The following is a 17,302-nucleotide window of genomic DNA, read 5'->3' as shown; positions in this document are numbered from 1 at the left end:
CTAGCTAATAGAACTTCCTGCAATATTCCACACACGCTGTCTATAATATAGCCACCAGCCTCCTGTAGCTGTTGAGCACTTGAAATGTAGTTAGTACAGCCAAGGATTGGTTTTTCAAATATATTTAATTAATTTAAAATTATATAGCCAAATGTGGCCAGCAGCTGCTATATTGGGCAGCACAGCTCTAGACACTGCTCTTTCCCATAATATTCCCAGCTTCTGCTGTTCTCTGTCTATCTTGGTTTCTTCAGCCCAGCTGCTCTGGCTGGCTTCATGAAGCCAGATGGTTTACCTCACCCTCCCACTCTCTCTCCAGCTGTTAATTTTCCACCAGAAATTGACTCATGATGGTGGAAGCCCTCTTGTCAGGGTAAGATGGTCTCTTGCTCTGGGATCTCACAGTGTGGATTTTCTCCTGACTTGGCCAATTCTCAAAGTCATCCCTTGTCACCTGCAAGTGCTGAGGTTCTTTCCCTATGGATCCTGTCCCACCAGTCTCTGAGCTAAGGAAGGCCCAAAGGAAGGCAGAGAAAGTGCCCTAGCAGGTGCCGTCGGGAATTAGTCTGCTGCAGAGGTTGAATATAAGGTGTGTCCCTGGTGATCCCTGGGGCACCCAGCTACTCTTTTTTCCCAGTCCATTGGACTTCAGACTAGGTTTCCTGATAGTATGTTAATGCCCTAGTGAAAGTGACATCTGAGAGCCCTACGCCCTACCCAGTTCTTACCTGACCCAGGATGTAGAGCCTTGACCTCACATATCCCCAATGCTGGCCAGAGACTGGCTGCCTGGTAGCTTTGATGTCACTTCCAAGGGGGGTGCCAGCCTTCCAGCCACATCATCTCCCCAGCTCAGCCCTGCCTGGCCTCCTAACCCTGCCCAATGGCTTCTACAGCCAGGCTCCCACATGCCTTATAACAAGCAACCTGAACTGCCTGGGGCTGTGACTCCTGTCCCCTGCCCCCAACACAGAGAACCTGGCTAACATTTTAATAGTGTCAGCTAACAGTGGGGCAGTAATTGTTCTGCCACTATATTGTCTCTGCTTTGGGGGTCTTTTTGTGTAGTCTCTGTTATCTTTCTGGAAAGAGGACGTGAGGGCAATGAAGCCATGGCTGCTTCTTGGAGAGTAGAGAAACAGAGAGAGGATGAGATTGGAAGCAGGGGCTGATGCTGGCAAAGAATGCAGATCCTCCTTTCCTCAGTCTGTTGTCCTGAGGAGTCCATCAGTGGCTCATGCACACTTCCTTTGGCTGGGAGCAAAGGATGAGTCATAACTAGAAGGAAGCCTGGTTAATGAGATAATTTGAGAATCAGAGCTGCTCAGGACCATGGAGGTCAAATACTTGTCAGGCCCCTCCCTATAGCCCAGCACTGGGCACAGTCTCACTATGGTCCCACCCACATGAGTAGCCACCAGGCTATGAGAAGGAAGAGACAGGAGGCTCTCAAATGGTCCTCTTAGTGATCAGCACTGCGCAGTGCCTGAGCCAGGGCCAGCCTGCTCTGCATCTTCTCCAAAGGCCACCTTCTTCTTACTGCTGCTAATCATGCCTATACAGTGCAGGGCATCCCGTGGCTTCCAATGGTCCCCAGAGCAATCTTTTCTCTGCATACTCTGTTGTTTGTTTCATACTCTGTTGATTCTTCTCTTGGGAAGGATTGTTGGCCCTGACAAAGGTGGGCATAGGCCCTGGCAAAGGAGGAGTGTTTGGGGATATTAGCATGATCAAGATGGAGCTAACTTTTTTCCACTGGGCTTGTGGCAAAAGGGACAGGTATGGGCTAGGTTGAGGCTCTAGGTTCGCCTATTAGCAGGCAGAAGGAAAGCTGGAATGGAGGGGTGGATGGCCAGGAAGCACTCAGAGAGAACACTTGCAAAGAAAGTCTGAAGTCCAATTTCTCAGTCTACTCTGTCAGTTCCATCCATGTCTGGAAGTTTCTTTCCTTAAAGATCCAGCATCTGGTTTCCCCTTGGCCAATAGCTTTCCACACACAGCCTGAAGAGGTCATAAAGATGCCAACTTGGGGTTCTCCAGGGGCACCCGTGCCCTCTACAAATGCAAAGGGGGCTTCTGAAGCTGAAGGTCCAGACTGTTCAGACATGGGCCCACTTTTAGGCGTTGGAGGCCTGTCTTCCATAAGCAAGCTGTCCCCTGGGGAAAGGGAGCAGCGTTCTGATACTCACAAGGCAGGAAGAGAAGCTGGGAGAGCATCTTAGTGATGACACAAGCCCCATGGCAAGTAGCTCATTTGCTTTTCTGACCCCAGGAAAAGAAAACCATTTTTACCAGAAATGAGCCCTGCCTACTGTCCTATTCAGACCAGGGTATCATATCTGGACTACAGTATTCATTAGCTTCCAAACTCAGATATGCTCACTGTCCACCAAAGGAGGCAAGTGGTGGGGGGTGCACTAAAGAATGGGTGCCAAAGTGTTGCCAACTCTGACAGAAACAGAGCCCAGGGAGAAAAGGACATGTGAGCCTGTGTTAGAGAAGCTGCTGATCAGCACAGGAGTTCTGTCAGCTGCCATCCAGTCCCTGAGCAACCCCCCAGGGGCCCTGGGTCAGCCTGGGCAGATGGAGTGAGAAGGATGGCAGGGCCAGACTTCCTATAGATGCACCAGTGCAGCAACCAAGGAGCCAAGAAGACCCCAGACACAGGATACCATTCAGGCCTGAGCCTAGGCCTGCCCCTGGGTGATACTCCCTACCCCTCCCTGGCTAGGAGAGACTCAGATACCCCACGCTCTTCCACAGGCCAACATCTATTTCAGGACTCTTTCTCTATAGCCCAGTAATGGACCAGGAGGAGGAAGGTAGAAGTAAGATGACCAGTAGGAAAGGATGCAAACCAGGGCCATTTCCTCTTCTGGAAAGCTGAATATTCTCTAGAAACCTGGTTTGTTTTTGCCAGATAATGACATTGCCGGCTAAAATCTACTTCATCTCCAACTGTACCTCCACTTGCTAACAAGTTAAGCATAGGTTTCTGTGTGATGCAATCATTTTTGCAAGGCTTTCTTTTCTACCAAGCAAATTTTCCTGTCTTTGTTTAATCATCTACTCACCAACAAGAGAAGAAATGCTGGTAGATTGAGAACCAGAAAGCCCAACTCCCATGTCAGCGTCACTGAATAAGTTGGGGGTGGGCCAGTAGGGCTCTCCCTCCTAGTGCAGTTCTTTCTTTAGCTCCGTTTCTCTGTGAAGGAGGAAGACTCATCAGACTGTGTGAGATGGAGTAAGGTGATGTCTGTGCTCATTCCTTCGGACTGCTAGAGAAAATGCTGGGGACTGGGTAGCTTATAAACAGCTAAAATGTATTTCTCACAGTCCTGGAGGTTGGAAGTCTAAGATCAAGGTGTCAGTATGGTTACATTCTCTGATGAGGGGCATCTCCCTGGTTCACAGCTGGCACCTTCTCACTGTGTCCCTACATGATGGAAGGGGTAAAGGAGCTCTGTGGGAACCCTTCTATAAAAGCATGAATCCCATTCTTGTGGGCTTCACCTTCATGATGTCTCCTCCCAAGTACCCCACCTCCTAACACCATGTCTTTGGGCATCAGGATTCTGACATGTGAAATGCAGAGTGTGGGGGTAGTGTGGAAACACAAGCCTGTGGATCATAGCAATATCTAAAAAGTACCTATGGCTTCTGAGGAAGGTGCCATATAGATGGAACATGGTAGGGCTCCTTAGCCTGGGGAGGTTGCACCAGCCCTCTAACTCCCAAAAAAGGAGCCTCCTGCTTTATCGTGCCTTTCTTGTCCATTACCATTTTAAAATCGACCCGTTAGCAATTCTGGTGCTCTGTCATCTCTTATCCTAAGTGTATTTATTCTATCCCTTCACACAGATTTCTGCCTAACACCATAATATAATTTCAAGCTGACCCTAATGCATCCTTGAAGTTGGAGAATAAGACACAGCATAAGCCATGCTACAACATCTAAAACTATCACTCACCTTTTCCTGTGACTAAAGTAACCCCATCACAGGGACAAGATTTGGGCTCCATTTCTTGCCATTTCCTCTCTTTCTCTGTCCCTAGGCCTTGTCTTTCTTCACACTCTTTATTTCAGGAACTCTTTGCCTGTATGTTACCAGGCTAGTGTTTTGCTACAGGCTAAGAGTTCATCAACAGCTCAGCAAATATTATGTTGAGCACCTACATGGCAGGCAGTGTGCTTGACACCAGGGACACAGTGATGACGAGAAGCAGGCTAGTGAGCGCAGCCTTGCTCACCTCACCTTTTTAAGAACAGACCTCCCTAACTGTGGCTCATTCTTGGATCTTAGAGAGTCCCCAGGTTATCATCGCATCCATCCCTATGGAAGATTGATGATCTTAATGATGGCAATCTAATAATTAATAGGTAAACCTATTCAGGCTGGTATTCCTGTCCCTACTTAAGAAGCAGTGAATAAATAAACACGTGAACCCATTTTGAATCAATTCCAATACCTTAAATTAAATAACACTCAGAAACAAGGAGGGAAGGGAGTAATACATATTGTCTAAAGAACCAGACGTTACAACTAGATTTTCTCCATTCTTGATCTCTCAATCTGTTTGTGAGACAAGTCCTATGAGACGTAGGAAACTGAAGGTCAGAGAAAATCCAAGGATGTGTCAAGATGGCAGAGCTAGTTTTTAGTTGTTTGGGGGACATTTTAATGCAGTTTTAGGTGATTCAAAAGCAAGCTCTGTCCATACCCATATTTGAAATAACAAATATCATCTCAGCATGTTGAGATGTTGTTGTGCATCTAGTGGGTCCTCAGCAAGTGTTCACATTCTTCCTTAAAAACGGATCAGAGACAAAAGGAAAGCAAGCCAGTCTCAAGAAACAAGTCTATGCAAACTGATAGAGTCACTCCATTCCCATGTCCTTCCGCTTCCTCTGAGGCCCCTAACCTTCCTTTCCCCCTCATTCGCCCATTCTGTCCTTGGCACCTGTGTTTTGCTTGCATTGGTCTGGACCTTCTGGATTTCCCTCCCTAACCTAAAGTGGCAGGTACTCTCAAGAGAGGAGATAGTCACCTCAGAGGTGACTACACCAAATAGCCTACAAGTTAATGTGTATACATCCACACATGCCCACACACACGCAGATGCACTTGAAATGGGAAGACTTGCAAGATGTGCAGACAAAACTTAGATTGCCAAATTCCTGGAAGGCAGGAACTGTTTCATATGCATACCTGTGTCCCATGAGAGGCATTCAGTGAAAGTTGAATGTATGCATGCCTGAATGCATCATGAAAATTATGAAACTGGAGAACAAGGAAAAGAAAGTCCAAATATTAATGTGAGAAAACATCATTAAGATCATCAATCTTCCATCAACGCAGAAATCTCTAAACCTTCCTCCTTTTTGCCAGGAGAGATTTCTACGGGCAGCTCTGTTGGGAATCCTTCTTTATATTGAACTGAAATGTGCCCCTATGTAATTTCCACCTATTAGTACTGCTTTTTCCATCTTTTTTTTCTATAAATTGTTATTGAGCACCTGAGTGATGATGCGGAGACATGGTACTATATCACAGGGCTCATGGTGTAGTGCAGAGACCAACGGATTATGAAATAGGGCAAGTGCTATGCTGGGAGAAAGAGGCCACCTTCAGACAAGGTAGTCAGGAAGGTACTGGTTTAACTGAGACCCAGGGATTGAAAAGAAGCCGGAAGGGCATTTCAGGAAGAGGGGAGAGCAAAGGCCCTGAGGCACAGGCAAGCTCAGCTTGTTTTGGGAACTGAGAACAGTGAGCGAGAGGAGGGGTCAGAGGACACAGGTCCTTCAGGATGTGGAAGGGATACGGATTAATGAAGATTGCCCTCAGAATCCACACAGAGCAGGCCTTAGGGGGAGTTCTACCATCAGATGCATGTGTTTGAACCAGCATGCTGACTGCCTAGAGAAGAACATGCACTGATATGGGCTGAGCGGGGAAGCAGGTACTGGACATGCAGGTGACAGCCGTGGAGGATGGGGAGAGGTGGGCAGAGTTGCAACATTGTCTGATGATGAAGAGGAGTCAAGGAAGGTCAGGATCCTCTTTTAGCAAGACTACCTCTTACCCACATTTATATCCCTCCAGGTGCTAACACAGTAGCACCTCTCAGGCACTCTGGAAATCTCACCAGAGTAAGAGCAAACCAAAACTGGCCTCCACAGACAGCATCCCCTGGGGAAACTGAGGAACCCTGTTTTCTTCCTCACAAATTATTCCAGCCCCTTGATTCAAGCTCTAACTTGAGTTTCCTATGAGGAAACTCCCCTCAATTCTCACCCTCCTCAGGTCACCCCCAAGAACTTGCTGGAGAGGGAAGCAGAAATGGAAAGCCAAGGGAGTGGCTACTGATGCCTGGGGAGCAGCCATCTGGAATGGCATTAGGCAGGACCTGATGTGGCCATCTAAACTAGGGAACTCCTGCCTTCAGTGTAATTAGACAAGTTTCTTCCATGCAGGACACAGAGCCTGTCATGCATGTCATGTGCTCCAGGTTAAAGCCCCAAGTAAAGGCTATGAGATTCCACACTTGCAGCCTTTTTAGAGGACTGGGACCTTGTATTTTGGTCTATTTGTCTTGTTTCATTGTGCCAGTTAACATCTCCCAGGACTACTGTTTCACAGAATATAGTTTTGGAAGTCTGCAGAGGTATCACACTGATCCAAGGAGGCAAAGCTGGTCCTGAGAGTTGAGTGCGCGGGGCCCAGGATGCGGGCCCATGTCCTGTAGTGCAAGGACAGCACCACCCAAGGAAGACCCAGCCCATGTGTCCTGGGGGAGCATCTGTGGAGTCCTTATCTCAAGGATGCTATGGGTAGAACATGAGGCTCAGTGTCCAGTTCAGTGGCCTGTTAGTGGCCAACGTTCAGCGTAAATTAACCTAGAAATGTGAATGGCCCTTGGATTGAATGACTTTCTATTTCCTCACCAACCTGGGAAAACTCAACTTTAAAAACCCGAAGAGCAAGCAATATATTTCCTTTTAAGAGTTCTATAGAAACAGAGACATCCTTTTAGGCTAGTGATTTTTGATCTTTTAGAACCAGGCTCCCTTTTTGTAACAAATACTTTGTAATACCTCCTTTATTTTCTTTAAAGAAGATTGGAGGAAATTTAAATCCTTATGTATACAAAATTCTCATCCATACACATATGTCATATTTATATATATAAAGGTTATGCAATATTTATATATTTTACATTATGTATTTATATGTATTTATATATAAATGTACACACTTTATATATTTATAAATATCTATTTATTACAAATAGATATAAATACAATATAAATAAAATGAATATTATATAAATATTACAAATAGATATATAAATATATGTTTTTTTATTTTATTTTATTATTTTATTTTTTTATGATAGTCACACAGAAAGAGAGAGAGAGAGGCAGAGACATAGGCAGAGGGAGAAGCAGGCTCCATGCACCGGGAGCCCGACGTGGGATTTGATCCCAGGTCTCCAGGGCCGCACCTGGGGCCAAAGGCAGGCGCCAAACCGCTGCGCCACCCAGGGATCCCCCTATATGTGTTTTTATATGTGTGCATACATATATATTATATAATGTATATATATATATATACCCTGAATTTTAACGTAATGGGAAAAGTCTGTATTTAGTAGAAGAATCATTCCATACAAAAAGCAGAGGTTAATGAAAGAGCAGAGATCTGAGACCTTTGACTGAAACCTAAGTTATACCTGAGGGGCCTGATTTGCAGGTGGCACCCTACATGTCTCTAGAAGTCCTACCGGACACGCTGCAGTTCACGGGCAGAACTGCCCCATGAGGAGCAGGACCTGCAGCGTCCTTGGCCCACCCACCCATTACTAAAGGCCAGTTTGCCCTCCTGAATTTCAGCAGCGCCCCTGCAAGTTCCCAAACACCCCCTAGAGGGCAGTGCGCGCCCCATCGTGAGAACCAGCGCCTCCCGCTGAGGTAGGACTCCCTTCAGCCTCTCACTTAAGTCTTGAAATATTTGAAACCTGTTTATCCAAATGATTAAGAAACCAGTATCTCCCCCTAGCAGGGGAACCTCATCACATACGTATGAACGTCTCATTTAGAGGAGCAGGAAGGGAGGCAGCAAGGGAATGACGTGTAACAGGACCCCGGCCGCCCCGCCCTGGCTGCACACTGGGTGGGGTGGCTCCTGCCGGTTTCTTAGCAGCCTGACTGGTGAGGTGGCATTACCCTGATTATTATTTACTTGTGGGTTGTCCATGGGGTACCTGATGCCAAACAGGGCCCGCAGACAGGCACAAATGGGCTTTGTCAAGGAGGGGCCTCCCCACTGGGGCTCTTATACCCAGGGATTTGCATATTGTTACAACATTGTGACAGGTTTCTTTCCTGCCTGGGCTTAAGAGCTTGAAAGTCACTATGAATGATAAAAAATAATTATATGACTTGCATAAAGCCTTTGTGTGGGAAGGGTGGTATTAGCTATTACACTAAATTATTTAATGTGGAAAATTATTCACACTGTGTAAAGAAGCCCAGTGGAAAGTACACTGTGGTTCCCTTCTCCCTCCCTGCCGCTGAGAAACCAGAACACACCGAGTCCCGGAGGGGCAGAGGGATCCCCAGACCTGCAGGGCTCGGGGTCACGGCCGCCCCAGCAGCCCTGAGGCCCGGCCAGCTCCCAGACACTGCCGCAGGGGAGGGGGCGGCGCAGGACAGCCACCAGACAGGCCAGGAGAGGGAGGGCAGCAACACGGCGACCAGCAGGTACTGGACACGTCCTGTGGAACTCAGGTTGTCCTCCCAAAGCCTGCGGGGCTGCACAGTGATTGTTGCTGTTTGACAGGGAAGGAAGCCCAGGCTGTGGGAACTTGCCTGCTCAACTCAAAGCACATCTCTGGAAACGAGCGCAGTAGCTCACTGCATTCACGTTTCATTCACTAGGGCAGGTGCAGGTGCTGCCTCTCACAATTGCACTTGGGCCACACCTGCCCCTTCACTAAGAAGGGCTCAGGTCAGGGAGGGCTTGGAGGGGACCTGTCGGATCTGGGTTGGGAGCGCTTTCCCAGCTGGATTGGAGGAGAGAGCATTCAGGGCAGGCAAACACAGAGGGCTGTCACAGGTCCAGGTCCCAGTCAGCCCCGGGGCCGGGGCCGAGGGGTCGGACGGCTCCTCCTCATTATCTGCTCCCAGTGCTGCCCGTCTTCTCCCTTCCCTTCTCCTTCAAAAAGTGTCCGTGGTGTTTATTTGAACCGCGGTTTGCCCGCATACGCTGCACCGTGTCTGCCCACCCTCGCCCCACCATGGGGACACATCCATTCAGCACCCTGGTCCTGGAGGGGACCTTGGCAGCAGGAAGCTCGGAAGCAGCAGGAGGCAGCTTGGGACCCTGCCACCTACGCAGGTGCACACTGGGCACAGAAGGAACCTGCTGAGGTCCCCAAAAGGAGCTGAGCCGATAACCACGTTTTCATCTGCTCGCAGAGAAGGTGCAAATGTCAGACCTACTCAATTGTGTGTAGTCCTAGGCACCTAGTCAGTGCTCATTATGTGTTGGTGAGAGAAATCGGTGAAAGAGGGCCTTTAAAATGTTCCTGGGCAGGAAAACACTTAATTAAAAAAAAAAATCTGGAGCAGAAGGTGTCCAGGTCAAAGTGCACATTCCTCCACCAATTTCAGGAGCAGCTATGTCCCCACCAACCACTGGGGCAAGGACCCAGTCCCTAACCCTAGCCCGCAGTCTGCTCCTGCCCCCTTGTGTCCGCTGCCCCCCACCCCCCCAAGCCTGGGGGGTCTGTGCAGCCCGAGCCTCCAGGAGCTTCCGAATAAGCACATCGCAGGGTAGCAGCTGCCAGAGGAGGGCAGGATCCTCACTGCCTCCCCAGGCTGCCGGGGGCCTGGAGCAGCTGCATGCTCTGGTTATAACTTCTCCAGTAGACGCCACTAATCTCCATGATTACTGTTATGTCTAAATGACGTCCTAACATAATACAATTCCTATTATCTCTGCTTGGTGTCAGTTACCATTGTGTTCCACGAGATTCCATGAGACTGACTCTTCCCACTGCCGCTGTGCTGCCAGCTGCATCCAGCACCTCTCCCTGACTCATTTGCTGTCCCCCACGTCTCAGTCCCACCACCTGGAAGCAAGAGAGATCAGTGCTCCCAAGGCACTGGACACAGCCTCCCCCGGCCACACCACCTGCCTCTGCGCAGCTCCCTGCCTCCTGTACCTTCTTTCGAATGCCTGCTCACTCAAGCAGGGGCTCTTGTTCTCTTTCAGGGACCCCCTGCCCTGGGGTGAGGATGAGCCATCTTTGACCCCTGCCTCCAGTGGGTGGCCTGACCCCTCCCCCAGCTTTGTGTAGACTCCCGGCTTTCGCCCGGAGAAGCAGAGCCACCAGAGACCCTAGGCCTGCCTCCCGGGACCATGTGTCCCGCCTGCCTCTGCTCATGCTCCCTTCCACTCCCTCCTCTTACTCCTTTCTCCTTCTCCCCACTTCCCACCAACTGTGTAGCTTTTCCTCTCTAACTCCTCCTTCCCTGCTTCCCTCTGCTTCTGCCATCTACCTTCCATGAATTTCCCCATCTGTGCCCTTCTCACCTTTTGCTTCTCATGTGATTCCTCAGTCCCTTTGCTTCTCTGGCATCACTACCTCCTGCCAGTTGGCTTCTCCCTCCCTCTTGACACTCCTCCTTCCCTGGCCTTTCTCTGTCTCAATTCCAGCACCTCCACTTCTAATCTTGGCTCAGATCTCTCACGTCAACACTGTGCCTGGCAATGTTCTCTGGAGCTCCAGGTCCCTGGAAGTAAATAGCCCCAGACAGACTTAAAGTCCAGGTTGGCTTTCTGAACATCAGGCCAGGAAAGTTTCCTCATCACCCCCTCTGGGTTCCTTCATTTTATCATTGGAGGTAGATTCTGCATTGGGCAGGCAGGAACAGAGAAGAGGAAAAAAATGAGTGATGGCAGCAAAAGAATTCTTACCTCAAAATCCCTAATAAGAATGCACAGCATACTCCCAGGTGTGCAGATTTTCTTGTGATACGTTCTCACCACCAATCTGTTTTAAAGCTTTTGTTGTCTCTGAGATCACGGAGGAGGCCTCTGCCCTGGGCAGGGAAGTTGCTGAGAATCCAGCATTCAAGGGCAAAGGCACGTACCTACAACCTCTCAGCCCTGCTCCCCGGGATTAAAGGTGAGAAACAGGCCCACCTGACAGTCCATTCCTGTCCTCCTGGCCCTCCAGGCAGAAGAAAAGGGTCCTCGGTCTCCCCCAATGGAAATAGTGGTTTCTAAGGACCTGGCAGCTAACTGTCCACACTACCCTACGTCTAATAAAATTTAGCCATGACAACTTGCAAACTGTCATCGATCTCAAAACAGTACCAGCCAGATTTCATGCAAGAGTCTCCAGACAGTCACACTACTCACTAGAGACTTAAGATGGGCAGAAAAGGTCCTAGATGCAGATGAAAGGCAAGCTCAGGATTCCAGGACCTTTGACCCTTCCCTCCTTCTATACACCTGGGCTTTGCCTGCCTTTCTACTCAGTCCCACCCCCAAAATGAAACTTGTGAATCCCGTTCAACTAGGAGAGAGGTAGATCAACTTGAGTTAACCCTGACAGTCATCCAGACTTATCTAGAGCTTACTTCAGGCCAGGCACAGGTCCAAGTGTTTTACGTGTATTGTCTCATGTAATCCCCACTGTAGACCTATAGCTTTCCCATTTTACAGGTAGAGAAACTGAGGCACAAAAAGGTGAAGTTATTTGCTCAAGAGTACACAGTTTATGAGTGCCAGAAGTAGAATTTGAACTGACACCCTACCTGCCAAGACCATACCCTTAATACTGCCTCTTTTAATTTGAAATAACTTCAATAAAAATAAAAAAATAAAAAGAAATAGTTTCAATGATGGAGGTGAATCAGGGCACAGAGAACCCAAGAGAGGAAAATCCACAATTCTTGTGCATTCAAAATGCATAACATGGTGTTCCTTTCTAATAATGATTTGCTAAAGCTAGTATCAGTTTTGCCTACATGTTCTCAACCCACCTCAGCCACTGAGCGGAGGGTCAGCAGCTCTCAGGAGAATGGATCATGCTGAGGGTCTAAGCAACTGCAGATCATAGGGGTGGCCACTCCTCGGCCTTAGTGGATACACACAAGAGCATCCCCTGGAAGGCTAGAGGAGAGGCCCATCTTCTGAACTCACCCACGGAGGTTGGGAATTTGAAAGCAGAAAACCCACTGAATCTGCAGGATTTAAGGACATCAAGGGAAAGCCATCTAGTCCCGAAACACCATACCTTCTGGATTATCAGCCCTGCTTGACTCTGGGGAGTTGGACATTAAGAGGTTTGGTTCACCATTTCAGGGAGAGCAAGGAAAACCCTTTCCCTAACCTTGACTTCTACCCTACCATTTGGGACCTCATCACCAGGGAAAGGAGTGACAGGTTTAACCTGGCTCTAGGTCAACCTGATTTCATAAGAGAAAAAGCTTATGATTTTTTTCCCACCCTCCTTCTTCCATTACACCCCCAATATCTGTATTACCTGTGGTTTCCAGCAAATGAGGAGGTAGGCAAAACAGGGTTTTGTTTTGTTTTGTTTTGGGTTTTATGTGTGTGTGTGTGTGTGTGTGTGTGTGTGTGTGAGAGAGAGAGAGAGAGAGAGAGAGAGAGAACACTAAGCTCTCACACTCCAGAGTGTGCAGGGGAAAAAAAATATCCCTCCAGGGCCTGCCCACTTAGAGATTTGGCCAGGTGTCTAAATGGAGATCACCTTGTTTCTGGGGATGGGTGTGGATTGGGTGGGCAGAAGGACCATTGAGAGTGAGAAGAGGAGGTGGATGAAGGAAACAGACCTGAAAGCTGGATCCAAAATCATTTTCATGGTCCAGTTTGAAGAACTGATGGGCTTGTGGGACAAAGGCATGGGGAAGGTGGGTGGATGGGTGGGGGTGAAAAGCTGCCTCTTAAAGGGATCCTGTCACCTACCCTCCTAGGCAGGCTCCCTCACCCCTGCATTCTAGCTATGTGTAAGTCTCCTGGAGCAGAGTCCAATAAGGCAACTGGTTGGTCTCCGCAGCCTGTGGAGGCCCTGGCACTGGGCCTACCAAGTGGCTCACCCCGGGACGGAGGAGTGGATCAAAAGCCCCAGCAGCACAGTCTCGTGAGGGCAAAGGCAAGGCATGAGGCATTCATCTTGAGACAGCCCCACCTGTGGAAGCCTGTCATGGAAGATTGGGAGGGGGCCACAGTCAAGAAGGAGTGGATTGGCCTGTGTTTTCCATCCATCTGCACGTACACAAATGAGTTTCAGGGAAAGGGTGATGAGCAATGCCCAACCGGGAGGTTGGCAGGGTCCCTTTAAGTGTCAGCCTTCGCTGGGTGCTCGGCAGCTGACTAACCTGTGTATTTATCCTGGCCTTTGCCCTACTCTCTGCCTTCCTTCCCTTTTCTCCTCTCCCAGAGGCGTTGCAGACCAGGCCGGCTCATCCGTTTTGTTGCAGGTCTCCCATGAAGGAGAAGACCAACTCAACTTCCTGTCCTGAGCGCTGAGCCTTCCCCCTCCCTATCTCTCCTCTTGCCCCCACACCCAAATAATGTTTTGTTATGGCATTTTCTAGGCTAGATGCTGAACATTCCTGGTCTGGCTCCTGTTTCTCTCCTTTCTCTTCCTTGACCCTGTCTCCCCTTCCCTTCTGAAATAGCTCTCCCCACAAAGATGGTATTTCCATCGAGAGAAACTCCCCCAGTGTTTTCCAAACTCTAATTTTAAGACACATGCATATTTATAGTTCATTTGGGGTCTTCACTCTTTACCTCTCCTCCTTAAAAATCAGTCTTCTCCAGTTGCCCTGTGAATAATATCTAAGAACTGGGGAGGGAATTGGTTATTTCCTGCTTATAACATGTGACTTAAATGGGAAAGAACAGCCTCTCTCTGCCTCAAAGGCTCTAGTATATTCAGAAATGATTCTGGGAAGCCAACAAGAAAGCCATGATTTCCAGCTGACCTTCACCTGACCCACGCCCTGGCCAACCTCTGCTTCCCCAGTCTGGCTGTCCAAAGTCTCCGCCATGGCGTTTCTGTTTTCTTTTGGCAGAAATGCCTGGGAACCAAGAGGCCCCTTTCCCTGTGACCTGACCTCCCACTCTAAGAATAACAGCCCTAGGACAGCATGTCTTGTGATCCCTTTGGAAAGAGGGCATGGCTGGGAAGTGGGGAAGTTCAGGGAGCTGGATAGAGCCAGGAGGAAATGGAAGAACACAGACTCTTGGCTCTTGTGAGTAAAAAATTAAAAGGGAGAGTTTGCAGCCCTCAAGAGAACTGGGGAAAGAAGTCTGGGAAACTCTCCTAGGACCCTGAATGCTTTCATACCCACTCCCCAACTTCTAGAATCCCATCTCCTGGAAGCCCCAACTAGTGGCCCAGAGAACAGGAAAATGCTGATCCTGCCAAACAAATGTGGTCCAACCCTGTCTTGTCTCCTTTACTGAACACTCCCTGGAAAAGTGAAGATGCAAATGTCCTTTTAAAAAGAAGACAAGTATCTTTAGCACTAGGTCCTTTCCTTTCCACTCCTGGGGAGTATGACTATCCAGTCCCTGGAGTTGCCTGACCTGTGAGCCTCTACCCCATGTGGCCACAGAGTAGAGGCTCTAGACTCCCACCTCTCAAAGAGACAAGAGACCTGTCCACTCTGTGAAGAGTCCACCCTCCCAGGACTCCTGGAAACCTCTAGCCTATCCCTTGGTTGACTAGTTGTCCAAGACCTCAAAAAAGTCTTTCAATAACATCTCTTCCCTTCTCCAAATACAATGGAACACAAATGAAATCCAGGTGTACAGGGTACAGCAGTGAAATTGGGACACTGCCTTACCACTTGGGGCCATAATCTCTCTTTATGGCACGACTGCCTTCACTCCCTTCCTGCAAAGTCTTTGTCCACATACCCTCTACCCAGACTCCTCCTCTCAATCTAGTTTTCAGGCTTTGATAATTTCCTTCACTTTGGTTGGCATTTGCATTTCAATGGGACTCTACCTCAAACTAATGATGTTAGGAAAGGAACCTAGGGGAGGTGCTTAGGAGACACCCCCACCCCCAAAGCACTAGCTGGGGCCATATCTGACACTACCAAACTATAAGACAGACGTGGACTCTGTCTCCTTTCAGTTAGTACAACTTTTGCCAGGCCAGAGCTGTCCCTGGAAACACCAGGGCGTGTTCAGTTCTGGAGCAGGGGTGATCCTGATTCTAACTGCAGGGCGTCCAGCTTATTGCAGGTATTGTTTTAATGACGCAGTCCTCTTGTTATTGGCAAGCTTTACGTCAGTCACCGCTGAGCCCAGATGACCCAGCCACCCTACTGAACCACGCTGCTGTGGTTTTCAGGGACTTTGGAACTCCCAGATCATTCATAGGACCACGGCCCACTCACCTCGAGGGAGTCACACACCTGTGTCCCTCCCTGCCTCCAGGCAGCGGGCCCCTCTGATGCAGGAGAACCGGGGACATAGGAGATGCTGAGCGAGGACTGAGAAGGGAGTCCAGCCATGTCCCTGCGCTACTGCCACTCGCACTGCCTACTCCCATGCCCAGCCCTGCCCCCAGAGGGAAGCAGAAAGAGCCTTTGTGCAGGAGGGTGGTGAGGTGGGATGGATCTGGAGGAAGGGGGCTGTGTGACCATGGAGGGTGGGGCAGGAGGGTTGGGCCAGCCGCCTCCCAGCCCCGCGCCCCCGCTTCCCTCCTGGGCTCCTGGCCGCAGTAAGGGTGCTCCCAACTCCAGCAGCAACACTGAGGTGTCCGGACGGTGATTCTGATGGTGATGTTGCTCTGTTCTTGTCTGTCTAATATTCCTTTTTAATCCCCATCCTGCCTGCCCCTCCCTTATGTAGGGTTACTTTAGTGATCCCTGGAATGTTTTTGACTTCCTCATCGTAATTGGCAGCATAATTGACGTCATTCTCAGTGAAACTAATGTGAGTATGACTCTGCCCTCCCCAGGAAGCCTCCTCCTCCTCCTCTGCCTCCTCTCTTTCCCCTCACTCTCACTCTCGCTCTCTCTCTCTCTCTACCTCCTTTTGTTTGGTTGGTTTTTTAATTTCCTGTTTTTACCCCCCTCCAGTCATGCTTTTTATTGAACCTGCCGTCGTCTGTGGGGGAAAAAAAGTGGGAGCTTCTCCTCCTTTTTTTCTGCATGGCCGGCTCTGCCCTGCCGCGCTGGGCCCAGGGGCCCAGAGCTGAGCGGGGGGGCGGCCGCGTGGGGCTGCCCGGCCCCCTCCCCGGCGCCCGGCCCAGCGGAACCTCGGTACTAACCCAGCTTTTGTCAGGCCTTTCCGCCCCGTGAGAACCAGGTTGCCCAGGTTTGAGCTGCCAGAACTGTAGAGTGGTAAGAGAGTATTTAATATGCCCACGTAACCTCTTTCTTTTCTCATTTTTTCTCTTCTCTCCTTTCTTTCATGCTTTTTTTTTTTTTTTTTCATTTTTCCTCTTCCTTTTTGTTTTGTTTTTCTCCTTTGTTCTTGGTTGTTTTTTTTTTTTTTTTCTTTCTCTTCTCTCTCTCTCTCTTCCTCGGCTTCTCTGCCCCATGCAGCACTATTTCTGTGATGCATGGAATACATTTGACGCCTTGATTGTTGTGGGTAGCATTGTTGATATAGCAATCACCGAGGTAAACGTAAGTACATGGCGTCTGTCCCTAACTGTCCGTGCCTGCTCTAACACTCATTTGTCTTTGCCCCGGTTCATTTTTTTTTTCTTCATTTTATTTTCTCCTCCCCGTCTCCTTATTTTCATTTCATTTGTTCTATTTGTTTAAATTGGTTTAAAGGATTTTTTTCTTGTTGCTTTATTTTGAACTTTTCTGTTCTTTTTTTTTTTTCTTTTTAACTTTTGGAACGAGTTAGGCCTCCCCTTTCCTTTTACGTCCTGATTGCTGCATCTTCTCTCTCTCCCGTTCCAATGAGCCTGGCATGACTCACACTGTATAGGAGGACGCAGCTATGGGAGCCAGAGAGTGCCAGAATGAGGGGATATTTACAACTTCTGGGCCACAACTGGGGCAGGGACCCAAGCCTCTCCTCACCCCCCACCTCCCCTCCACACTGCTGCGTTTCCCTGTCTCCCCTGCACCTCCACAGCACCTTGGAAAGGAGCTCTCTCAAGGTGGACCACCAAAGTTAAGGTTTGGACTTTGCCTGCCTTGTGAGCCCCCCTGGGGTAATGTAGCTAGTGTTATGTTGACACTAAAACGTCAGCAGCCAGTGCAGGCAGCCCAGCCCCCCAA

The 17,302-nt window shown here is 49.1% G+C and overlaps 1 protein-coding gene across 39 annotated transcripts in view; it reads left to right on the top strand.

Annotated features, from left to right (window-relative positions):
* The window catches only part of CACNA1C (calcium voltage-gated channel subunit alpha1 C), a 747,770-nt gene that overhangs the window by 664,686 nt on the left and 65,782 nt on the right, over positions 1-17,302 (top strand). For 18 of the 39 annotated variants that reach the window (XM_038576279.1, XM_038576283.1, XM_038576278.1 and 15 more), the window contains one exon: positions 16,610-16,693. In XM_038576279.1, coding sequence (XP_038432207.1) covers positions 16,610-16,693 — 84 coding nt within the window. Of the gene's footprint in view, positions 1-15,911; positions 15,996-16,609; positions 16,694-17,302 lie in introns of all 39 variants that reach the window. The other 21 variants (XM_038576272.1, XM_038576274.1, XM_038576270.1 and 18 more) reach the window with 4 other exon arrangements.

This window comes from Canis lupus, chromosome 27 (assembly GCF_011100685.1).
Source record: "Canis lupus familiaris isolate Mischka breed German Shepherd chromosome 27, alternate assembly UU_Cfam_GSD_1.0, whole genome shotgun sequence".
In the NCBI taxonomy this organism is placed as follows: Eukaryota; Metazoa; Chordata; class Mammalia; order Carnivora; family Canidae; genus Canis; species Canis lupus.
This window is presented reverse-complemented; position numbering and strand designations above follow the sequence as displayed.